The 25,082-nt window shown below is 33.2% G+C and overlaps 4 protein-coding genes across 6 annotated transcripts; 3 read left to right on the top strand and 1 right to left on the bottom strand.

Moving 5' to 3' along the window:
* Positions 1-6,582: 6,582 nt before the first annotated feature.
* Positions 6,583-8,390, top strand: LOC130724349 (probable E3 ubiquitin-protein ligase RHC1A). Its single transcript, XM_057575557.1, has 3 exons — positions 6,583-7,038; positions 7,411-7,836; positions 7,972-8,390. Exons 1-3 carry the CDS (start codon positions 6,609-6,611, stop codon positions 8,004-8,006), a joined length of 891 nt encoding a protein of 296 aa, XP_057431540.1. The 5' UTR covers positions 6,583-6,608; the 3' UTR covers positions 8,007-8,390.
* A 247-nt stretch (positions 8,391-8,637) lies between these two features.
* LOC130724348 (RHOMBOID-like protein 10, chloroplastic) lies at positions 8,638-11,722 on the top strand. 2 transcript variants are annotated; one of them, XM_057575554.1, is made up of 9 exons: positions 8,638-8,843; positions 9,275-9,534; positions 9,755-9,809; positions 9,894-9,974; positions 10,059-10,155; positions 10,238-10,305; positions 10,491-10,589; positions 11,092-11,133; positions 11,362-11,722. In XM_057575554.1, exons 1-9 carry the CDS (start codon positions 8,685-8,687, stop codon positions 11,515-11,517), a joined length of 1,017 nt encoding a protein of 338 aa, XP_057431537.1. In that variant the 5' UTR covers positions 8,638-8,684; the 3' UTR covers positions 11,518-11,722. The 2 variants fall into 2 exon arrangements, with proteins under 2 accessions (XP_057431537.1, XP_057431538.1); XM_057575555.1 differs by having other exon boundaries at positions 8,652-8,843; positions 11,092-11,146.
* Positions 11,723-13,007: 1,285 nt separating this feature from the next.
* Positions 13,008-16,047, top strand: LOC130724330 (increased DNA methylation 3-like). 2 transcript variants are annotated; one of them, XM_057575533.1, is made up of 4 exons: positions 13,008-13,236; positions 13,465-13,544; positions 14,108-15,092; positions 15,583-16,047. In XM_057575533.1, the coding sequence occupies exons 3-4, from the start codon at positions 14,141-14,143 to the stop codon at positions 15,813-15,815; spliced, it is 1,185 nt and encodes a 394-aa protein (XP_057431516.1). In that variant the 5' UTR covers positions 13,008-13,236; positions 13,465-13,544; positions 14,108-14,140; the 3' UTR covers positions 15,816-16,047. The 2 variants fall into 2 exon arrangements, with proteins under 2 accessions (XP_057431516.1, XP_057431517.1); XM_057575534.1 differs by lacking the exon at positions 13,465-13,544.
* Positions 16,048-16,672: 625 nt separating this feature from the next.
* On the bottom strand, positions 16,673-20,706 carry LOC130723356 (uncharacterized). The gene is made up of 5 exons (XM_057574361.1): positions 20,319-20,706; positions 19,416-19,525; positions 18,954-19,325; positions 17,809-18,460; positions 16,673-17,176 (listed from the first exon to the last, which is right to left on the bottom strand). Exons 1-5 carry the CDS (start codon positions 20,533-20,535, stop codon positions 17,082-17,084), a joined length of 1,446 nt encoding a protein of 481 aa, XP_057430344.1. The 5' UTR covers positions 20,536-20,706; the 3' UTR covers positions 16,673-17,081.
* Between the last annotated feature and the right edge of the window lie 4,376 nt (positions 20,707-25,082).

The following is a 25,082-nucleotide window of genomic DNA, read 5'->3' as shown; positions in this document are numbered from 1 at the left end:
TACAGCATCAATATTTTTTATTTTGATTTTCCCGAAAAAATATTTTATATATCGCTCTTGGCCATGGCTTAAAGCGAAGAGAGGTGATTCGATGAACCCATTGGCGTGCTTATCGCCGGTGCGTGGTGGAGTGGTGGGATAGAATTTGGCTTGACTGTTTGAGAATGGATGGAGCACTTTGCCTATTTATCTATGGCTTATTAATTTTGTTATTCTGTTTCTTTCATTTTTTATCTTTTCTACAGGGTGGTTATGCTCAATTATAATTGATAATTGGTTGCAACTACATTGTAACAAAATTTATTCATGGGTTGGAGTAACTTGCCTTGAATTTGCTTTTTTAAGTTTAAATTTCTCTTTTGATTGGGATGTATCTTTGTTTTGTTACATGATGCACGCAAGTAGTTTTTTACTTGGAAAAGAGAAGGAGGTGGATTGCTAGAGATTAATTGTTAAATATTTGAGGAATGATTGTGATAATAACTTAATGATCTAATAGGAAAAATCTTTATCTACACTACCGAACAATAAATAGGGTATTTTCAAGCCGTCATTGTGCCATTAAGTTCTGTCACATGGACACTTGACACAAGCAATCCAAGTAAGCCTAACCACCTGCAAAATTAAACTAACTAAATAAATTCCAAGTTAGCTTTTTTAGTAATACAAGAATGTAACAAGTTGTTAATTTTATTTGTGCAGATTCTATATAAGAAAGGGGTAGAAATTTAGGTTTTCTAAGTTTGTCTCCTTTGGATGCTTGCCAGCTCTTAGAGCATTGAACCAGGAAGCTGACAATAGTGGTTGTTTTGAAGCAGCTTCTCGACTTGCTCTAGCACACAATAATGCTTTGAGCAGTATTCTCACAAGCCTTGACCACATACTTAAAGGGTTTAAGTACTGTCATTCTAATTTCTATGATTGGCTTCAAGATAGAATAAACAACCCTGCAAATTATGGTATGTATTGCAATTTGCTAACCACTCATTTCCCAACCATACCAAGACAACCAAATAGTTTAGACACTCAACTGAAATCTCATTTTTCACTCGGGATGTCTGCTAGGTGTCTTCTGTGTGCGGATCTCCATGAATCATTACTCTCAATTTCCCTACTGCCACTGTATTTTAATCACAATGTATGTGACCAATTCAATTTTGATTTTCGTTGAAGGTTTTAAGGAAGAAATTAATGCTTGCTGTGGGAAAGACGCATATGAGGGCATTTTTATTTGTGGGGGCACCAAGAAAGTTAAAGAGTATGATTTATGTGACAATAGTGGCGAGTATGTACGGTTGGATTCTTTCCACCCAACAAAGAAGATCATGAGCAAAGGAGAAAAATTACATGTGACAAAAAAAAATTTAAAGCATAAATTTTATTAAATAGAATGGTTGATTGTACAAACAAAACTCAACAAAGTGAGCATAAACCCCTCCAATGTTCCCCAAGAACACCTAAAAATCACATTAAACAGGTCCAAACCCGGATCAAGCACTAATCGACCAATGAGAAAGAGAAAATGTCGGGGACCTAGATGTGGTAAAAAAAAACCACATAACCTAACAAAAACAGAGCTCGCTATTGGAGGGGACGCGAAACAACACACGACAGCAACCGGAAAGCAAAGGCAAAAAAACCTAAAGGGAACAACACCCGAAAACGACCCTAAACAGCACACGCCGGCCCGAAATTTCACCACCTTCACTGTTGACCTTGAGCAGCACTCCGGCAACCCAGAACCATAGCGCCCAAAACAAGAACCATAACACCCCAAAACGATCTATGTCAAAGAACATCTCCGCACCGGTTGCACCGTGCCTTCGCCCATAACTCCACTTGCAACACCTCATGAACAGAGCTGGAAGAATCATCAGATCTGTCGTTAACACCAAAGTTGCAAAAAGGCAGAGGGGAAAAACAACATTTACCACTCCGAAGCATCAATCTGAACAAAAACATGGCGCAAGAAGTATCAAACTAGCTTCATAAAGGACCCTTTGTTGACAAATGCGGAACACAGACCAGCCATAAAATTAGGAACCTGAATCCTACGTGTCAATTTGTTAGATAGCTATATAATTTTTTTACAATCTATTTAATATTTGATTGGTTTTAAAAGGTGTATGATGATCAAATAAATATTGATTTTTTTAGTTAACAACATCATTATTAGTTTTTTTTATTTTTAAAATTTTTAAATTTTCTAAATCAAATAGATATTCATTTTTTAAAAAATTTACAGCATCAATATTTTTTTTTGATTTTCCCCAAAAAAAATATTTATTGTATATATTTGATGTAATTCACATTTTAATTCGAAAAAAATTAAAATCTTAAAATTAATATTCTATATAATTTTTATAACAATATAAAAAGCACAAAATTATATAAATTTCGAAATATATACAAAATAAAAACGAAATAAGAAAGAAAAACACAATAATTATTTTTTTTAAGGAAAAAAGACATTAATTATCTCTCTAGCCAATTAAGGATAAAGAGAATAAATAATATGTCCAGTTCAAAAAATAATCAATAATATGTCAAGATAATATCAAGCTTATTTTAGAAGATGATATCAAGCTTGAATAGAATGAGCTACTAATTATATCTAATATGCAGACAGAAAATGACTTTCAGCGTCAATATTGACTCAAACTTGGATGACTTGGAATAAACACAATAATGTCATACTTTATGATTTATCTTTCACAATTCTTATTTGTGCTACCATCACATCCATTTTTTTTAAGATTAATATGTTGGTAATTCCTTATATTTGTGAATTGTGATATTGTCTTGATATTCACGAAGAATGTGAAACGAGTTCCTGTTGATCTCAATCAGGCTTAGAAGATAAGTCTTTATGTCCACTTTGCTTAGCATTTCTGACTCTTCTATTTCATCCTTTGTTTAATTTTTAATAATCAAGGTATTAATTTACGTATCAAATACAATAGACATATTCCCCGTGCAACGCGCGGGTAAAAGAACACTAGTATGTTTACAATAGAATTCATATTTATATTATTGCAATTTTGAATTTATATTTTAGATTAGAGTTAATCTTGGTGTGTATGTTTTGCCCTAATTCCAAGTTGCATTTCATTTTACATGAGGATAGATAGTATGAGTTTCCATTTTTAATTTAATCAAATCAATAATTTATCCTTTTTAATTAGTTATTAATAAAAAAATTTATTTTCCTTCATTCCTTATATTTTTGGTTAATTTTTGTTGTTAAACTTCATTTCTTATATCAATACTTAGATTTCTTCAATGATCTAAATATATAATGCAACCACCCAATATATTTGAGTCTTAATTTTTTATTCTGCTAAAGTTACACTGCATTCTTTTTATGAATAATTATTCTTTCACACCTCAAAAAATGAAGTGGAAAGAGGTGGAGGGAGAGAGAGATATGAAGAAAAGAAAAAGTAAGAGAGAAAACGTATAAAATATGATAGATGATAAGAGGAGAGAGATAGAAATAAAAATAGGTGGAAATGAAGTGAAGAAAAAATGAGGTGTGAGTATATCATTATTATTTTTTACCTCACAAAGTCACATATGACTACATGACTAATGACCGTCAAATTAGTCGATCAGGACTATTCTTTTTTTTTTTCTTCAATGGATGTCTCCACCTATTTGGGAAATTGTAGTTGTCCATCTTAAGATATCTTCATTTTCCTAGATACTAGAAATTAAACCCGTGCGTTGCACGGGTTCGTTTTTAATTTATATTTTTTAATTGTAATATTTAAATTTGCAGAAAGGTAAGAAAGCTATTATTTAGAAGAAGATTTAGAATATATGTATAATGAAATATAATTGAGTTATGATATTCTCACACTTTCTTTCTCTAATAAGGGAAAAAATGATCAAACAGGTAGATTTCTTTTTTTTTGCTTCATCGGAAGAAAAAATAGGTAGATTTATATTGAGATTGAAATGAGAGTAGTTTTTTTTATATAAGAGAAATTTAATTACTTAATTAGATTAGTATTGAAATGAACGTGGTAGTCTACTATTTTTTTTTTCTAATATTGATTTAGTCATTGCAGTGATGTTATTAGTTGTGATAATTTTTTTTATCAAGATTGATGTGGTTGCTTACCATTGCTAGTGGCATAGAAGTTCTTTTAAAATCACTTTCACGAACATAAAAATAGATTATATCTAACCGCAGGATGGACGTCATTTGTTCCCTTTGAATGATTAAGTTGCTATTTTTTTTCATAACATGACAATATTGAGGAGTGAAAGATTCCTATTTCTTATCAAGAATATAATGAGTACTACATTTTACACTTATCTTTCTAGTGCAGTATATAAATTTATGTGGCTCACACTTTGTTACTGATTTGTGTCATATAAATATAGAAATGATGATATATTTGTATGATTTCAATTGAATGAGAAGAATTGTTTAGTAAATTACCATATATGTGAAACTCACAGTTTTATTTTCCAATCATCTGCAACGGGGATATATCACTAAGTAATGTGTGTTTCTTGTTGTTGTTGATGATCTTTCTCATGCAATAAAGAAATAAGAATGAGTAATTTAAAAAAGTAATTTTGAAATTAACTAAAATAATTAAAAATGACATACTTGTTGAAGTAGTTAGAGACAATTGTCATTTTTTTCTCACCAACAGCTGAAGTATAAGAAATATGAATAATTTGAGTTTGTGAGTGATTTCACTGGTTTGTTTATATAGAGATATAATAGATGCATGGTTCAATATAATACATTTTATTTTTTATTTATTTAATGTAGATAGTTGAATAGTCTCCTGACATTAACAATTTTATTCAGTTTTTGACATTGGTATTACCATCATGCCACTATTTTTAATTTAATGTTAGTTTTTCTTCGGAGTTACTATGTTAAGGAATTCTAAGAGTTTGTGAGTTTAAGAAAAATAGACATATATTCCTGCAGAAAATTGGACTGCAAACTAAAACCATTGCATATCAAGATTAATTTTGGCGGAAGTATGCTTTATTGTTAATAGTTTTTTTTTGGACTAAATTGATATTAGTTTAAAATTAACATTAAATTTGATTTTAATTTAAGGTACTGTGCTAAAACCATTTGCAGATATAACTTCGTCGCCTGTTACACTTTTGGCATGGATGTTACTCTTTTGCTTATACATTTGATATTTATTAAGTTTAAAACTGAAATCATTAGTGCACAAGTTTCTACTACCTGTTCATTCACTCATTAAGCTATCTCATTAAAACACCAGTTTTTTTGCAAATGTATGTAGGTTCTCATGTGTATTTGTACTTAATATTTAGCTCAAGTGAGCTTTACTAATATATATAGATAGATAGATTTTTTTTTTGGAAAAACCAAATAGATGTATATAGATAGATGTATATTGATAGAATTTTTTTTATTTTAAGAGTATTTATCTAAATTATTTATTAATAAATATTATTTTATTTTCTATTTTGATTTTTTAAATTTGTCAAATGCAAAGCTCAAGTCAATTTTAAGTCTATGAATGTTGTTATTTAATATAAGTAGTTGAATAGGTTTTTATAATAATTTTTTTTTCAGTTTTTAGTTTGTTAATTTTTTTATTTTTTTAATGTATTTCATATAAAGGTATGTGAGCTTTTATGGTTTAATACATTAATTGCATGCAAAAACACAAGTGTGCTTTACTTATATATATAGATATAGATTGAACTTGTGTTTCACTTTTCACTTTTACAGGCTCTAACTAATTCACTACTAGACTAACACTTACTTGGTAAAAGAAGACCGGTCAGGACGACTAAGCACATAATTTCCACTCTTTTAACCTACTTGTTTTTAACATAAAGCGAAGTTGTTAGAATTGTGGTCAACTCCACTTAAGAATGACTTGTAAGTGTTAAAATGGAAATTAACTAATAGATGAGATGTGTAATTAGTAACTAATAGGGCATGATTTCAAAAAGCTAATATGGATAGTATATAGTAACTAATAGGGCATTACTTCAAAAAAAAAAAAGTAATAGGGCATGATTTCAAAAAACTAAAAGGGAATTAACGCTCCTCTCCTTTTTTTTCACATGTAGAATGGTTACAGAACGTGACATGCTCAACTGGCTAGCCATGTAAGAACATGATGTCATGTTAAGAGATGAACTCAAACCACATGGTAGATAACAATCCATTATTGATTGGAAACCCAGTAAAGTGGTTTACCATTAGTAACCAAACCCCACCTTAAGGCTTAAAGATCCCCTGCCATTCAAGGTTTCTATTACTAATATATCAAGAAAAGCTGGGTATTATCCAATAATAAGGTATTACATCCCATGCAAATCCTCAAGGAAACCAAAAACATTGTATATATTAACTTTGCCTTGTCAAGAGGAGACACTGTTTGTGAAGAAAAGCAATAGATGAAACCAAAGCAAAGATCAATAGTAACAAAGAAAAAGGAAAAATCCCTTTCTTGTACTACCAAACCAAAGCCATCCCTTTCACCCCTTTTCATCCCTTCATGAAAGCTACAAAACATATATAAACACTTCTTCTTCTTCCTCAACACACTCCAACCTTTTCATCCCCAGGACCCCATCAAATATCCATGTCTTTTCCAGGCCGTCCTCGTATTGTTGTCAATGGGGTTCGAAGAATGAGAACTTTTCACTATTTCTGGTGCCTAAATTGCCAACGTACCGTGAGGATACCCTTTACTAACCCAAATGATCACCCTCTCTGCCCCTTTTGCTTCCTTCAACTGCGTTATGAGCTTGATATCTCATCAAGGCCAAGGCTTCTCATGAACAATGTGCCAAGTAACTTGCAACCTTCCCCTGCTTCTCAGATGATGCATAGCTTGTCTCTCATTCTTGATCCACCTAGAAGACAAAACAACCGGTTGAACACAAGACAATGGGAAATAGAACATGAAGATAGTGCTTGGATTACCCTCAGATTTGTCAGACCAACACCAGAACACTTGGTTCCTCAGCCCAATGAAAATGCCAATGCCACCCCTTTTGAGAACACATTAGGTGACTGTTTGTTTACCCCTCAATATAATTGTATATGAATTTGGATTCGGTACGGTCAAGGGAAATTCTTACATTCATGCGGGCAAGTAATCTGCACCGCTCAATCAAAATCAGACGACTCAAATATTAAGCTTACCTCAGATGTCTCTAATCTTAATGAAATATATGAGCCGACCAACCTTTGATTGAATGATTCACATTTCTTGACCGTGTGAATGTAGGATTACCCTAACTCCACGAAACTCAAATCCCAATTTTATGGTTTTGCTTAGAAATAAATGGATTAACATGCATCTTAGTTTATGTTAACCTGTTTGAATATTTTTAGAACCAAACTTAATTTTACCTAATTGTAAAACAAACTGATCCTAGATGACTTCATTGATGGGAGGATTCAGAGCAATCAACCAGGGCCACCTCCAGCATCATCTTCAGCCATTGCAGCCTTGCCAATAATGAAAGTGACACAGGCTCATTTGGCAAGTGATCCCAATTGTCCAATCTGCAAGTGTGAATTTGAGGTTGATGAGGAAGTGAGAGAGCTTCCATGCAAGCATTTCTACCATTCTGATTGCATTCTTCCTTGGCTGCGCTTGCACAACACTTGCCCTGTATGTCGCTATGAGCTACAAGGCGTTGCAAATGCAAATTACCTTTTCCAAAATGAGAATGAACAAAGGTTTGGATTTGAAGATATCACAAGCACCATGAACTGGATTTGGACTCAAGTCTCTTCATTCAGGCCTATCCGCACAGTCGTGAATTGGACACAATCCTACTTCGATTTCCAAGGCCGAGGTAATTGATTTTGATTACGAGAAGCTACTCATGTAAATTTCTCGCCATAATTAACTTTGGTGTTAATTGTAAAACGATTTCTATTGATTATTGATAGTTTAAAGCCTGACAAAACTATGAGATACATACATGCAGGAAACTCTTGGTGGCGAGCATTGCTCATTCTATAGGTTTATGAAAGCTGATAGTGGAACCTGATTAATTTATCATATTAGAATTTGCTATTAATCAGGTAAAAGGTGCAGCAGGGCACCTCATTTCATGAAACTGGTGATGAAATTGATCAAAAAGATATTGAAGGCTTCTTCTGGTGTGCATTAAGTTATGGATCAATCCTTATTTCTTGTCAATGACTACATTTCAAAAGGAGAAGTTCACTTGTGACTTGTGTCATATTATTCATTATTTACTGTGTATATATGTCTCCATTGTGAATGCTGATGGTAATTCGTTATAAACTGATGGTCCTTCATATTGCAGAAAATTGTGGATAAAAATGACTGTTGCATTACAGTTTTAGAAAACCTTGATTTAAAATCATGCTCATCCCAGTTTGCTACATTTACTAAAAATTTCAGTAGCCTGGCTTTCGGGCATTATTAGACGCAAATTATAGTTCCATTTAGATTTAGCAAAGAACATATAAAAGAGATAAACGTATGTAGCACATGTGCACAAGTAACAAAACTACGCTGCACACATATAAAATATATTCTTGTCAGCAATTTTGCGAACTCGTCACAAAATCCTTTTCAGCGACGGATTATTCCGTCGCAAACATGGTGCATACAAAAGAAGAATGGAACATAAGTAGGTGACGTGATTGGTTTTTGTGTGAAAGAGCTAGAATGGTAGGATTGAATTTTGTGCCTCAGCCATTTTTGTCACCAGTTTACAAGGCGGGTCCTTACCCACTTGATCTCATCGCCACCGCCGCTTGCCTCCACTTCGGCCACCTTCTCCGCCACCGTCTCCGCCTCGGGGTTCTTCTTCGCTCCTGTCTCAAGGTCTCTTTTAATTGTTCATTTACTTACTTAAAATTTGCTGCAAATTGCAAAAACTTGGAGTTGGGTTTGATTCAAAATTTCAATTTACTCATTTATTTATACTATAAGAACCAACCAATTGAAATTGAGATCATACGTTTCCCTTACAATAATCACGGATTTTTAGTTGATCATACTGTAGTTAAAAGTGGCTATTTGAACCCCTAGGTCGTAAGTTCAATTCTTAGGAGTCGCACTCTTTGAGTGACTTTTGGCCTTTAACACACCGAGTCGGAATTACGATAGCAATTTATATGTACCAAAAAAGAAGAAGCTTTCTCTTGTGGTTTCTCATTTTTCTTTTTGTATTTGTGGTGTGTATGAATTTGGCCATCGGATCACTTCTTTTGGTGTTGTGGTTTCCCTGACTAACATGCCCTCTTATTGAACAGAAACTCGCTCCTTTACATCGTCACGTGTTTAAATTGAAAGATAAATGGTGCCAAAGATGCCTTCAACTCGAAGGAATGAATTATCTTCTATCGTCAAGTGATGATTTGGCTTCTACATGTTCAACTAGTTTCTCTTTCTTTAACGGGGGAGGACATGGAGGCCACTTTGGAAATGCTGGCATGTCCGACTCCAAGATGTCTGGAAAAAATCCATTTAACAGAAGGAAGTGGACAAATATTCTCCTTGCTGCTAATGTTTTGTGAGTATTAGCATATTCCCTTGATTGCTGGTTTAAGTTTATGACTTCATATTATGCATAACCACTATTGATGTAACCCTGTGAGTTCTAATGGTGTGTCCTGTCATTTTGCATTCTTTATTTTGCTGTTCCTAATTTTATTAGCTGATGTTACTGTTTTTGCAATTTTACATACCACTGAGATGCCTTATTAGTTATTACTTTCTGGTTATCTGCACAGGTTTTTCATTGCACAGCTTGCAACCCAAGGCAAGCTTTTATTATGGGGAGCGAAGGTAAGGTTCAATTAAGATTCTGAACACATGCCCTAACTCCTGAATGCTGTGGAGTCTTTACATGTGAGCTCTGTATATTGCTAGGTAAACAGCCTCATTGACAAGGGACAAATTTGGAGACTTGCCACATCATCCTTTTTGCATGCAAACATTGGGCACCTTATGGTTGGGTTTGAAATGAATTTTTTGAACTTTGTTCTGTTATGCATAGTTTATTTAGGTATTAAAATTATAACTCACTCTCTGCAGATAAACTGTTTTTCCTTAAATTCAGTCGGTCCAACTGTGGAGAGATTTAGTGGTCCTCGAAGATTCCTAGCAGTTTACTTTATATCAGCAATTGCAAGTAACCGCTTATATTCTCCCTACAATAGCTGTGAAATTGCTTACCTCCAAGTATTCTGATTATATAATTTCTGGAAAATCAGGTTCAGCTATGAGTTATTGGTTCTGCAAAATGCCCGCAGTAGGTGCATCAGGAGCAATTTTTGGACTTGTAAGTAATATTAATATTTTATTTATCAAAAATTTGATTTATCATCTGCCTTGTGGGCGTGTTTATTTTCCCCTGATTGTTCATACTTCAGAAGTTAGGTGATGCAATTTGAAATTTGGTAGTTTTTACTGAAATTATGCTGTTCAGAATCTTGATGTTCCTTTTCACACTAAATCTATGTTCAGGTTGGATCGGTTGCAGTGTTTGTCTTAAGGCACAGAGACATTGTAGGAGGTGGTAAAGAAGACTTGCAGCACATAGCACGTGTAATTGTCCTCAATATGGTAAGTGTCTTTGTTGCCTGTGTTAGTAGTGCTGAAAGCTTTCTAGTGTCCAAACTAGGAGATTTTGCCAGTACTCTGTTGAATGGTGTCATTTCTTCAGAGCCCCTTAGATCGAGTTATCCCTTATCACTTATCAGCTAGGATTTTCTTTCTCAGTCACTTTTTAAAGATGCTCTGTGAGAGAGTTCTGATACTGCTGAATTGCTTCCTTGACATCGCTACATGTTCCTCATTCGCCAAGAGGGAACAGAGTTTTTCAGTTATTTTTTGTGCGAATCTGCTTGGATGTTAATCTGTTGTGTACTTTTATGCTTTGTTAGGAAATGTGTGTTGTGGAGAAGTGTTGTTGTTTCATGTCAGGATAAGTAGGGAACATTTTCTGCTTTTAACTCCTATCATCACTCTAAAACTATGACTATCTTATGAGGGTCTACGGTTGCTTTGGCCTAGTTTCTTCGTCTTTGTGTTCTACCTGTAATGCCGACAAGTATTTCTCATGCAGGTTATTGGAATATTATCCAGAGGCATTGACAATTGGGGACATGTAAGCATATTAAGTATAACACTGCTTTATATCACATATTTTTTGATTCTTTCTTCAATCAAGAATTTCATTTTCTTAGTTACTTTGTTTGGTAAAGTTATTGGCTAAACAAAGTAGCCTATCTCATCTTGTTTTGTATATGGGCACTGGTGATCTTAGTGTGCAAATTTTTTTAACCAGTTTTATTTATACTATTGAAAGTGCTTCCTTTAACACATGCCATTTCAGTTAGGAGGCTTGCTTGGTGGAGTTGCTGCATCATGGCTTATTGGACCGGCATGGAAGCATGAATCTACATCTTGGGATGGAAGAAGAATTTTCACTGACAGTGCACCGATGTATACTCTGCTCAAGATTAGAAGGGTACCTAAGCAATGGAAATAGAAACACTTCATTCCCGTATGGGTTGAAACCTACAATTAAAGAACAAATTGTTGCTTGTTGTTTATTTGTATAATGATTCACTCTCTAAGCTTCCCTTAACAAAGATGGTGGCTTGTAGTACCTGACTTTTATATATTATTTTGTATGCTTTTGTATTAAATAACAGATAATTCAATTACATCACACCCTTGGACATTTTATTTTATTTAGAGTTAAATATATAAATTGAATAATCTTGGTGCTACCTTGACAATAAGGATTTTGTGTGTATTGTGCATGTTATTGCTATTTTGCAACTTCAATGTTAATATTTATACTGAAAATTTCTGTTTAAACATTTGGCTGAAATTAATCTTCAATATCACATAGAACAATTAATTTGCCGAGAGCTTTATTTTGGACTCTTAAAAAAAATTGTTATCCTCTTTTCATTAATAATGTGTCTTCCACTATAGAATGTTTATCATGAAGACAAATTATGGTCCATGTTGAATTGAAAAAAAAAATGATTTTACATTTAATCATTTAGTGCGCATCTTAAAACTTCATCCTCCACACTAAAATAATTTCCATAACATAAAATTAATGTGTTTATATAGATGTGTTTAAAACTATAAATTTAAAGTTTATAATCATTTCTTTCAAATAGACTAATCATGTGAGTGCCAAATATCACATTAAGTACGTTCAAAAAAGATATCACATCGAGTGGGTAGGCTTTATCCAACAAATCTTTGTGAGTTGTTTACACACTTAGCATGTTTTTTAGTTTTTTTATTAATTTAATAAAACCATTTTAAGAAGTATTATTATTACATTATAAGATGATGAAATTTAATTGAATGTTGATATAAAACTTTTTGGTTACCGGAGGAAAGTTAACATTGTTCATATGAAACTTATTCACATTATTCGTGTACATTTATCGAAAAGGTTTTTAATTATAAAAAAATTCTTAAATTTTTATCCATTTATTTCAATTAAATTATTCTTCTTAAGAAAAAGTCAAAACAAAAACTATTATCTAAGAAGAGTCGTAAAAGCTCGACTTGCTCCTCAAGTCTCTCATTGCTACTACGCTACGGTCCACTCAAATTGCGATTTTGAGTTACCCTCTTCACTCAATTTGCTGTGAGTTCCTCTCTTTCTCTCTCACTCTCACTCCCATTTCTCAATCACATGCATGCACCTAGGTTTTTATTTTATTTTAGGGAAACCCTCCCAATCATAAATTGAAGTCATTAATTTCTCAATTTGATTAATGTTGTTTACTTTCTTCCTCACATAGAAATTATTATAGGTTTTAGAAATATATAAAACTTGTAATCTTTCTCTGTACAGGTGAAAATCAAATCCACAACACCCAGGGGCGGACCCACACAGGGCCCAGGGGTTCAATTGAACCCCCTGAAAAAAAAATACCTACCCCCTATAATATTTTTTTCTTGACCCCTCTGAGAATTTAAATTTGCACCCTAGACCCAACTCCTCTCTCTCTCACACACTCATCACGTGATCTCTCACACGCCCTTCACTCTCGTTCTCTGATTTCACGATACACAACTCCACAACCACAAGCACTCTCAGTCTCTCACCTAGGTCTGGTCACCACCACGCCGTCTCACCGGCCACCACCACGCCGTCCGCCGCACCACCACGCCGTCCGCCACACCACCACTGTCCAGCCGTGCCTCTGGCTCTGCGGTTCTACTTCTACAGGTATGGCTGATTTGAGTGATTTCCCTAACCCTAATTTCCTCAAATGTCATAATTTCTCAAGCATGATACATGAAATCAAAGTAGAAGAAAGAAACCTCTAATCACAGATTCACAGTATTGTAAACTGAAATTCTTTGTTCCTTTTGATTGGGTAATTTGGTACTGCTATTCGTTGTCTATTGTTTGTGAAAGTGATCTCTCTCTGCAATTCCTTTTTCCTTTTTGTAGTTTCATATGTTTCTCAATTTGCAATAAGCCAATAACACTTCCCAGTTCCCAGTGAAACTATTGAGTGCATCTATCAAATGGTAAGTATCTTGAATTTTCCCAAGGTGTCATGGCTCTTGTCTGCTACTTGTTTCTGCTTCAGGTCCCTGTTTTGCTCCAAGTTGAATTCGTGGAAGTTGGCTTTGTGTTTTGATAATTGGGTGTGCGTTGGAATTTTAGGTTGAGGATATATTGATCCAATTGTGTTAAGGTTGTCATGTTGTGTGGATTGAGAACCTTTGCTGTTTTTTTTTGGGTCCTTTTGTCTGTTGCATAAATAGCAGTTTAGGCACTTTTTTCCTATTCTCTGGTTTGATGACTATGTACAGGGTTGGGATAATTATGATTAAAGACAGTTTTGACAAGTTTATCTTCTTTTGAAATTGACACATACATGGATGAATGATTGTTTAGTTATTTACATTGAGAGTGATGTATTCAATAACATTGACTCTAAGTTTATTGTTCAACGATTTCAGAATATGAAATCGCGTAGAGGACAACTATGATTTGTATAATTTGTGATGTATAAACATATTACCGTTGTTTTTTAATTATATTTTTATCGATGTGCTCATTTGGAAAATTTGAACCCCTGACCCAGGGGTCCTGGATCCGCTACTGACAACACCCCTTCATGGATTTGAAACCAAATCTTTGTTATAAGAGAAGGTCTTCAACTCCCAATCCAGTAATCAATGATAGTGATAACAAATTTCTCATTGACTTCATCTTCACTACTTATTTGGGACCTGATGTCAAGTCTGAAATTCCAAGATGTTCAGTTCTTCAAAGACCTATAGCTGAATTGCCACCATATGCATTGAGTGATTTAGGACCTTCTCATGTTAGCATTTCACTCTTAGAGAGATTGTACTACTATCTACTTAGAAATGCTTCTTCTGACCTTGTCTTGGATCTCAGCATGTTGCATATGTATTTGAAGGGAAACTTGTTGTTGCCCAACTATGGCTTTACTGAGAATAGTAAACAGTTCACTAGTCTTTTCCCTTTGGACCTTCATCAACAGATATGGTACCCTGATAGCTTTAGGATTGTTAAAGGGGTTGTTTTAATTGATGATCCTCTTACATCATACATCAAAGAGGAGGATTTGAATAGATTCAAGTATTTAACTGGTGTCAAGTCTTTCAAGTTGAATCTAAGTGAATGTCTGCGTGTTCGACTACACCCCCGTGCGACCAAGGAAGGTGACGATAATTGCATCAACAAAGGGTCAGAGAGTAGTCCAAATGAGGGGTGCCAATCAGGAAAGTTTCAACAGGAGTACAAGAGGAAGTTTATTGATGATGATACTCTGCCAATGCCAGAACTCCCTTGTGCCTTCCCTACAAAACATCACAATAAGGGAGATCATCGTTCCGAGAAGATGTGCAAATTTGATGGGCCTACCATGATGCCCTTTCTCTCAATTCCCGATGTTGATGATTGTAGCCGAGATTCTTTGAATTTAACAGGGACAGCCAGAAAAGGGCTATTTGGCCCATCTGTTGGTATTGTGGATATTGGTACCAGTAAAGCAGCATATCTATTCCGAGTTTCCTTACCGGGGGTCAGGAAAGATTGTGGTATATTTTTATTCTTTCTATACTCAGTTTTATTCTTCCAGTTCTTTTGTTGTTTTGTACTATCCGCCATAAGTTTTTTTAAATATATTTGAAATAGAAATGGCTTTTCATATATTATATAGTCTGCATTTAGTATAGGCCTCTTTGATCATAGTTGTTCTATCAGTAATGAACTCATTTCACTGGGAAATTTTTGTGTGGTGTTGAGCACTGCAAAGAATACTTAGCACCTTCAATAGGAGGATTGGCTTAGGGAGTAAAGTTCACATGAGCTGGTATATCATGTATGTTTCTATTATTGCTAGTTTGTGCAATAGAAGGACCTTCTTTAATAAGAAAATGAATTGTAATGTTGTGACATACTGTAATTTCTTTTAATATATAAATGACACCTGAAGATTGCTAATGCTGGCAATTAACATGAAATTCTACTACTGTGAGATGCATCTAATTTTGTTCTTAAATGAATTTGCATCATACTTTGTAACAGGTCAGTTTAGTTGTGATATTGAATCTGATGGGAGGGTCCACATCAGAGGGCTGTTAGCTGGCGGAAGAACTATAACAAAACAATCGCGTGTTTTTGAGATGAAAATCCTGAAGTTATGCTCTCCTGGACCATTTACGGTTTCATTCAGTCTTCCAGGACCTGTTGATCCAAGACTCTTTGCACCTAACTTCAGGTCTGATGGCATTTTTGAAGGAGTTGTGATCAAGCTCTAGTTATTTGTCCAAGAGTTAGGTATCTAACTTTTTGTAAGCAGTTCTAGACTTGGTGGGAAACAAAATTCTCACATCAGAAACTAACAAATTTCTCAATTTTTTTGTGGGAACCCGGATTGCATCAGATGCAGTTAGTCTACTACTCCAAAGAATTTGCATGTGTATGCAGGGAAGACATTGATTTTTTGTGCATAGGCTATAATGCAAATGGGGAATTGGCGTTGCTATTAAATTGCATCTCTCTTTAATCTGTTTGTCGGTGTTGAGAAAAATTAACTTTACACACACACACACACACAGAATACTATCAGTTGCAGCTATATAAAAGGCAACAACATTTGAATTTAACATGTATGCATGCACTGAAAACAGCATAAAGCAGTGTTATCGCACCTAGTTCTCCACACAAATCACAATGTTGAGTATTTTTTCCTCAAAGGATTGCCGCAAGATTGATCTGAACCGTCAATATAAGCCATTTGGTCAAGATTGAATTTTTCAGACAGCGAACTCACATTTTCAGTTTACATAGCAAATTAAAAATCTTAATTAACAGTTCTTTGACTGCGGTGACCACATTTTTTGTGTTTGAAAAGCAATGGCATATTATAAATTACTTTAATATGCGTACGCCTTAAACTATATGTAGATGTTTCATAGTTAAGCAATGCTAAAAAACACAACGATTAAACGTCAGAAACTAATGAAACTATGAAAGTTGTTTTTAACCAAATGCACATTGTGAAAAAAACAATCAATCACATACGTCCATCATGCTTTTAGTTTTTGAGCCATTTATTATACTATTTTACAATAAAACTTCTAGAAGCCCGGAGAGGGATATAGCTACACAAATGTGACTAACTAATCTCTTTGCTGGATATTACTATACTACTATAGTTGTATTACAGATTCAGATGCTAAAAGAACCCATATTTCTTTGCATATCATATACACTTGATCAAATACAAGGGATGGTTCTGTTGACATCTGAAAGCAAACTTTGGCTCGTAAGTTGACCCCTTTGGGATCAATTTCACACTTCATAGAATATATAGCACTAGATGACAGGCCTGCCAACTTTCTGGCTTTGACCTTTGTCTTACCGAAGCTTTACAATATGGTTTCAAGTAAAATATGGACATTAAAATTTGTAGGAAGCTTCTTCCTTCCTTTGTCTGTGCAAAACTTTCAAAGCCGCATCATTAATCTGTAGTCCTTGCATGGCTTGAGGATCCTTCATTAGGTAACATCATCTCCATGTCATCAAAATGTAAGATCGTTGAGAAAAACAAGAGAAATTAAGATCATGCAAAACCCCGTTAGCAAGGTTTCCCTATGGAAACCACCACCTGCTGAAGCTGCACAGAAGAAGGAAAATGATGAAAAAGAAAGTTTAAGACAACAAAGCAAGCCAGGTGACCAGAATTCAATGAGTTTAATATGTCAAAAACAGAATCAGAATAATCTCATACAGAAACTAGTGCTTTTAAAAGTAATTAGCAACTAGCTAAATATTCCTCGCATCCATCCAACTAACTAGTGCCCATCAATTTCTTGCTTCATTGCCACCATTGTACAACATCAACTTAGTATCTAGATACTCTTAGCACGAGGAAGCTAATGTGGATCATAATCACCTACTTTGAAACCAGAAAGTTTATCAGAATCAAGAGCATCCAAATATGGGTTTAAGGATCCATTCTATCATGAACAAAATAAATCCCAAAATTCTAGCCCCCAAAAAAAATTCCTAAAATGTTCCCATTTTAGACATAGAGCAGATACAAAAATCTTACTAATGAAGTGTATAAAAACCTATAGTAACCATTCAACAGCAAGGACTAGCAGCAACAAAAGGATAGAACAAAGATTTTAAGAGATGCTCTAATAATATATTGTAAGCATCATTCAAATCTTATCAAGAGTTCCAACTTAAATATATAGCCAAGCATCAGAAAGGAAAAGGGTCTATTAGGCCAGATAAACTTACATGGAGAGGATGGAGCAAGTAACCGAGAGACCAATTTTCTAGGTCTCCCTTCACCTTGGTGAAGCTTGGATCCATGGGACACCACAGCTCCATGTGACAGATCTGGAGCTACCTCAATTAAGTGCCTGGCAGAATGTGAGGTAGGGGCACCAGATGGTGAATTAGCTCGGGGGAAGGATGGTTTAGAAGAAGATTTTGGTGAACGGTCTGGATGATATATGATGCCACTGTACGGACAGGGATCTGGAGAAAGCTTAGCCACGGCAGAAGGTGCAGGTGAGGATACTTCACAGTTAAGACAGGGAGGTTTTTCAACAGTTGCTGGGGATGTCGGAGAGTAAGAAGGTGCATAGTATGGCGAAATCGATGGTTCAGAGTGTTCAATTGACCGTGGGGATGGGGCAGGAGCAGGAGAAGGTGGGTGAGCATGAAATGTATCATTTAAATAAGAAGATAATCTGATCTCTTTAACTTTGCCAAAAACTATGTTATTAAGGCCAAGATTTTTTCCACCAGAGCCAGTTATTGCTTGAGCCAATTGTTTCAATCTTTGGGGTGAGAGGCTCCCAAAGTCTGACGTGACCGCAGCCTGCACTATCACTGGAGGAGCTATAGTTGATCCATTTTCATTTGTTATATGCACATAAACATTCTGCAAGTATAAAATTGGACATTAATAAAGCTAGATAAAAATAAGAATGCAAGAAATGGCGAAGTATCTTAACTCTGTTGCATAATAAAATACGTTGTTTTCCACCAACTCAAAAAGGTACATCCTTTAATATCACCAACAAGGACAAAGAGACCCACCATAAGTTATCAGCTCCCAGTAACCAGTAGAGCATTCATTTTCTTTGACCAAAAAATTCATAACAATAATTATAATGGTAATAATAATAATAACAACAATAACAGTAATATAATAATAATAAATAATGAATCTTTCTTATGGGCTAAAATTTCTGCAGCTTTTATTCTTGAATTAAAAACTAGAAATTCTGTTCATGAATATCTCATAAAACTGTCCACAAGAAAAAGGGGAAAAACCAATCAGAAATTTTTTGTTTTGACTAAATTCAAGCTGATTTGGAGAGAAACCAGAAACATATTACAACTTTAAGGTTTTGAGTGCAGTGGGACTATACCTCATCAGGCTTCAGTTGCAATCCAAACTTCAATCCATCCTTCAAGTCATCAAAATTATCCAGTACTTCAGATATTGAATTATTAAGAGTAAAATTAAACTGAATCTGCGGGATCTGCCAAATAGGAGCAGACTGCACTGGTAATACAGCTACCCCCCCTGGAAACTTTAAGATCTCAAATATGGAAGCATTCCCAAATATTGGTCTTGTCAAAGTCAGGTTGGTTTGCTGGAGGAACAGTTCAATTAGTGATGACCTCAACACACTTAAGGACGCTGGATTTAATGAATTGTTCATGGGATCCGAGAGAACACCAAACACAACGTCGGTCAGGTTAGGTGAAACACTTTGGTGCATGGATAGTATAGCTACCTGTTAAGAGTAAATAGCTTATAAGTCACTGTCTATGACTGAAAGCAGAGTCCAAAGTGGAAAGTATAAGAGCAGAAGTTTGGGTGTAACCTTTGTATTTGGCAGAGCTATCTCGTCATATATATCATATTCTAATCTTTCAATGTATGGAATGAGCTTTGAAACTGGTTTTTCCAGCCTGAAGGATGTCTGAACAGCAGCTGAAAATAGTTTCAAGGAAAAAAAGGCATACGTCAATAAATTCAGTAATGTCATTTACATAGGAATTCAAAGGGAGATACAGTCCTTCTGAGTGACATTTGCACAGGTCAGGTTTATAACACAGAAACAAAGGATATGAGCAACAAAAAGAACTTCAGATTCTCAATCAATATAATTTATCCATTGAAATAATTCACTCATTAGTAACTATTAACAAGTTTCTGTTTATAAAAGGATTTTCAAAAAAAGTATCACAAATTGTTCATATGATTTCCTGAAGGGAAGAACAGACACAGGTCATAATTACCATGTACAATATTTCCATCTAAGTATGGGTCTTGCTAAGATGCAAGTGCAGACATTTGAAGTTTGATTAAAATAATATTTTTCCAGTTATAACAACATCAATGTATACTTCCATATAGATACCTTTTCAACATATAATTTTACACATACGGTTACTGATAGCAAGCAGCCTAACCCAATGCAAGAGATACATATCCAAAGGTTCACCACAATTTATTGCTTTCAAATCCAAGACAATAGGGGCTGGCTATGCATATTAGATCCTATCAAGTCATTGAACCTCAAAGAATGCTTGTTAACAGAAATTAATTAATTATACCCAAAATCTAACCCCAAAGAAACAAAACAAAAAAATAGATCCCTAACAATTGTATTTGCAAAACATCATCAAACAAAAGTAACCACAAACATACATCAGAGGCAGTATAAATAGAATACGAAATCCCTAATAAGGAAAAAGCATGTCTGGTAGAGATAGTAACAAACCACTTTGTTTAATTTGATCCTTGGCATCGAAGCTATATCTGGTAGTGAATTTAGGAAGAACCCAGAAGATGCCAGAAAGCAAAGCAGAGAGACTGAACAAGAGAACGAAGAGGCACTTGAAACTGAACGCTCCCAAAACCCACCGTGGAGGACAATCGCTCTGGCCTTCTTCTCGCGCATACGGTTGCTGCTGCTGCTGCTGCTCATTCTTCCCCATTTCCAAAGCATCTATCTGGTATCAAATCATAACGACGATCGAGCAGAAGAAGAAGAAGAAGAAGAAGAAAACAGTGTTGGCCATGCCTCTCTCTTTCCCTTTCTAATTAAGCCCAATTTCACTCTCTCTCTCTCTCTCACTACACGCACTACTGTAATTAATTCTCTCTCTCTCTCTAATTAACAAGTGATTAATTAGGGCTAACTTTTAGGCTACCGAACGTTGAGGACAAGCAAAGTGAAAAAGAGGATAAAGCCAAGGGAATATGTTTCAACTTACAAGCATATTCATATTCATATCATTATCATCATCATCTACATATTATTTTTCATTTTTTCTTAGATTTTTAGATAATCACTCATACTATAGCTACATTATCAATTTTTTTGTTTTACTATTTTTAAATTTATTGTCTAGTGTACACAAAAATTATTAATCAATTGGTAATTTTTCGGCTACACCATCAATGATTGGCAGCTAGAAGATTAATTCTCCTGATGTTCTGATATCAAATTACATGAGTAGTTCTTTTTGTGCAATTTGTATTGATTTATTTTATTTTGGTCTTTTGGTGGATTTTTGTTTTTTATGCTCAATTGAGGTTTTGGATTCCACTTTTTATTAGGATGTTTCTCATTTTTGTCCCTCAAATCAACTTCTCTAATTTTATTGATGATATATAAACATTTTACTTTTAAAAAATTATTTTCTATACAATTGTTCAGAGATCGAACTTTTGATTAAATGCTTAAGAAGTACATCTTCCTTCCTGAAAATCAATTACTTGTAATTGAAAAATTAATCTCTTCAATAAAAATTTGTTAAATGTTAGCGTGGAGATTTCTTATTCTAAAATAATGCATTTTTAATGACATTTGTGTAAGGTTGTTTGCTTTTGATTTGCAATTTTAATTTACATCACATTCACTAATCACTACGAACATAATATAACTCGTTTTCGATAAGATTGAACATGGTTTGTTCCTTTATATCTTTAGAATGAATGGATTAATTAATTAATCATACTTGACTGCATAATCGATCTTTTTTGTGAGGAAGAAGCTAAGAAATTGACAAATTAGCAGCGAGCAAGTGGGGCACTGAGATTTGAGAAGTGGCAAAAAATTTCTTTTTAAACCAATGAGGGTAATGATACATGCATGTCGACGTGCTGTCATCGTCCCAACCAAAGATATATTGCACAGCAATTAGACAGCTACAATTACTTGGATTGCCCAACGCTCTCCATTTCAACACTATAAATGCATATTTATGGGGTTTATAAAGTTTAGGTTTGCATAATTACAAGGTACGTAACAAAGGTACAAGTGCAATATTATCTTAATATAATATTAAAGTCTCTATAATTAAATAATATAGTTTAGAGTTCAATCGTTTCCGCTCCTAAGATATCAAATTAAAAGTGAAATATTATCTATCTTTTATTATAAACATTTAAAAATGTTTCACCTATTTATTTATTTAATAAACATAAAAGGAGAGTTGAACACAAAATTTTAATTTGAGAAAATTTAGAGTTTATATTTAAAAGGATCCGCTCATACAATCTCACACCTCATCCCAACTAGAATACCATCGTGGATTAATTAACAGTGCTGTCTTCTCCTATCCAATAAGAGCTTCTTACTTTTAGTTGTAGTAGACTTTTTTACCTGGCTTTTGGTAAATCAATTACAAGATAACTCACTAACTTAAAAAACTAATGAAAACCTTTTGTCAAATAAATTAGAGATAAGAACAAAACCAACGAATTGAACGAGCTCTCGTACGTGATAATATGGAATAATATAATTATATAACAGGCAAAAAGATAACCAGGCCGCATAAAGTGAATAGCATATTAGGATATTTCACTACAAGAATATCACCGATAATCCTGGGCTAACCAGACAAAAGTTAACATAAACGCTGATTTAGTAACGGCATAGTATCACTTCGGGACTCACAAAGCTAATTTACAGGGTTAGTTATGTGACCGGTGCTACAATTTAATGTCGGTTTAGCCGAATCTAAATTGACGCAAATTACTTGGCTTTTCAGCTGATGCAAATTCATAAAAATAGCTCCAACATATAGGATGACTATAATTAGTATTCATCTAGTCGACAATACGTGAGAGTTTGTAAGAGTTAGGGTTCGAGAGGGAGAGGTGGGGCAGGGGCAGAGTGTGAGGAGTTGATCGAGGGTGGGGGTGGAGGCTGCAAGCTAGTGCGGACCGACAACAATAGAGAGATGAGAGTGAGGGTGTAGGAGTTTGAGTGGGAGGGTGTAAGGCTTATAAGGACGATTAGGTGAAGAAAATGTTGAATTTTTAAAAGGAGAATAAAAAGTGAGTGAGATAAAAAAAAAAACTAAAAGACGGATGATTAAATAGATAAAAATATGTGCAAAATGATTTAATCACGATTGAAGAAAAAAAAAACTCTTATTAAATGTATTAAAATCAAATCAATCATTGGAACATTGGCATTTTCATACTTAATTTGCAATTAATATAAGACTAAAAAGTAGGGAAAGGGGTGTTAGAACTTAAAGCGTGTGAATTTTGCGAAGAGTGATCACAAGAAACCGTTGTTTGGTGCAACACCATGAGAAAGAAAAAAAAATAAGAAGAAAGAAGAAGAAAACCTAACAACCAAGGATTTGATATAACGTAGCAACTTTCATGGTGGTTGGATTGTTGACATGTGCTTGTCCTCTCCTAACCAGTAAGCAACTTGGGCTCATAATAGACACATAAATTTGTGGTTGCATAGGCATTGTAACATAATTTTCTTCTTCATTTGTTTATTAGTCACGGTTTAATATTCATAAGCATTAGCGGAGTGCACAAAACAATTGCTATACATAAATTGACTAGAAATAATACCCGTGCGCACGGGTTTATTTACACTATTTTTTTAATATAGTATAAAAATTATTACAGTGTAATTAAATTTCTTTTGTATTAGTATTAAATTAATTTTAAAAACTTTGGTTGTAATATATTTTATTGATTTAGGTTCTCTGTTTTTAGATTTATTATTGTGGTTTCAATTGCAGAGGTGCTGATTTATCATATATTCGGTTGTAAACATTGATACTCAATTATTGTCCCCATATGTTATTCTATTTTTCAATCATAACTAATCTTTAAAAACCAATTTAATAATTTGAAAAATCCTTAAGTGAATTTAAAATATTTTAAATCAAGTAATAAGTTTTTATATAAGTTATAATAGCATATTTTTTTATACATTTTTATCAACAATAAAATAATTTTAACTTTTTTTTGAACTTGAAATAATTTTAACTTAAAATTTATAATAAGTTATAATTTTAGTATCGTAAAATATTATTCAGTAAATTTAAATTTATTCAACTTTTGTTATAATTATTTTTCTCAGTTATGCTTCCTCAAGTTATTTTTACTTCTATATAATAGATCAAAAACCATATTAATTTTTTTTTAAATAATATACACATTCGATACAGTAATAATAATATCTTATAGAGACATTTTTTTTAATTTCCAACTATTTTTTCGATATTAATTATTAATAAATATTTTTTATAAGTAATAAATAGTGATAAGTTTTATTTTTTATTTTTTTAAAATATCTCAACTTATGATTAATAACTAATAAGATTTATAATTATTATTAAAAATAATGTAAATAATATAAACAAATTATTATTAACAATCTATTATTGTCATTAATGTAAGGTAGTCAATTTCAATTATTATTATTTTTTAAAAATTCACCTCAAGTTGTAATGAATAATTAAAATTTAAATATTTCATTTTAAATAAGAGAAATTGAAAAGTTTTAAATTTTAATATTTACTTTTAAATATGAGAAATTTAAAAGTTTAACAATTAATAATTAATATAATGAATAATAAAGTTGATGTAGTTTTATTTTAGTTTTCAATTTTTTATTTTATTTTTTTAATTCAAAATAAATTTACTATTTTTTATGTGTTTAATGTTATTTTTTCAAGTCTATTTTACATATGTATATATATATATAATTTTTTTATTTTAAAAGTATTTATCTAAATTAATTATTAATAAATATTATTTTGTTTTTAATTTTGATTTTTTAAATTTTTTAAATGCAAAGCTCAAGTCAATTTTAAGTCTATGAATGTTGTTATTTAATATAAGTAGTTGAATAATTTTTTATAATACAAATTTTTTCAGTTTTTAATTTCTTAAATTATTTATTTTTTAATGTATTTAATATAAAAGTATGTGAGCTTTTATGATTTAATGTATTTATTCCATGCAAAAAACACAAGTGTGCTTTACATATATATATAGATTAGGTGGATTTTATCTATAATAATTTTTGTATACAATTGTTTAGCAGAAATTTAATACAAATTATACTACGGAAAATTAAGCGGAAAAAATATGAGAAAATAAAGAGAAAAATTATATGATTTCTCAATTATTTAAAATAAGAGAAAAAGAATGGTACACAGATAAAAAAGTGACAAAAGAAAAATGAGATTTATTTAATATTATTAATTTACCTTAT

This window comes from Lotus japonicus, chromosome 6, assembly GCF_012489685.1.
Source record: "Lotus japonicus ecotype B-129 chromosome 6, LjGifu_v1.2".
NCBI classification, from domain to species: domain Eukaryota; kingdom Viridiplantae; phylum Streptophyta; class Magnoliopsida; order Fabales; family Fabaceae; genus Lotus; species Lotus japonicus.
This window is presented reverse-complemented; position numbering and strand designations above follow the sequence as displayed.

Bases quoted from the DNA above. Each gene is read 5' to 3' on its own strand.
- LOC130724349 (XM_057575557.1), top strand. From the start codon at position 6,609: ATGTCTTTTCCAGGCCGTCCTCGTATTGTTGTCAATGGGGTTCGAAGA. The intron at 7,039-7,410 runs GTGACTGTTTGT...AACTGATCCTAG, and splicing joins CCCTTTTGAGAACACATTAG to ATGACTTCATTGATGGGAGG. The intron at 7,837-7,971 runs GTAATTGATTTT...ACATACATGCAG, and splicing joins CTTCGATTTCCAAGGCCGAG to GAAACTCTTGGTGGCGAGCA.
- LOC130723356 (XM_057574361.1), bottom strand. From the start codon at position 20,535: ATGGGGAAGAATGAGCAGCAGCAGCAGCAGCAACCGTATGCGCGAGAA. The intron at 19,326-19,415 runs GTTACACCCAAA...TACTCTTAACAG, and splicing joins TAGCTCTGCCAAATACAAAG to GTAGCTATACTATCCATGCA. The intron at 18,461-18,953 runs GTATAGTCCCAC...TTATACTTGCAG, and splicing joins TGCAACTGAAGCCTGATGAG to AATGTTTATGTGCATATAAC.
- LOC130724330 (XM_057575534.1), top strand. From the start codon at position 14,141: ATGGATTTGAAACCAAATCTTTGTTATAAGAGAAGGTCTTCAACTCCC. The intron at 15,093-15,582 runs GTATATTTTTAT...ACTTTGTAACAG, and splicing joins GGGGGTCAGGAAAGATTGTG to GTCAGTTTAGTTGTGATATT.
- LOC130724348 (XM_057575554.1), top strand. From the start codon at position 8,685: ATGGTAGGATTGAATTTTGTGCCTCAGCCATTTTTGTCACCAGTTTAC. The intron at 10,590-11,091 runs GTAAGTGTCTTT...TTTCTCATGCAG, and splicing joins GTGTAATTGTCCTCAATATG to GTTATTGGAATATTATCCAG. The intron at 11,134-11,361 runs GTAAGCATATTA...ATGCCATTTCAG, and splicing joins GCATTGACAATTGGGGACAT to TTAGGAGGCTTGCTTGGTGG.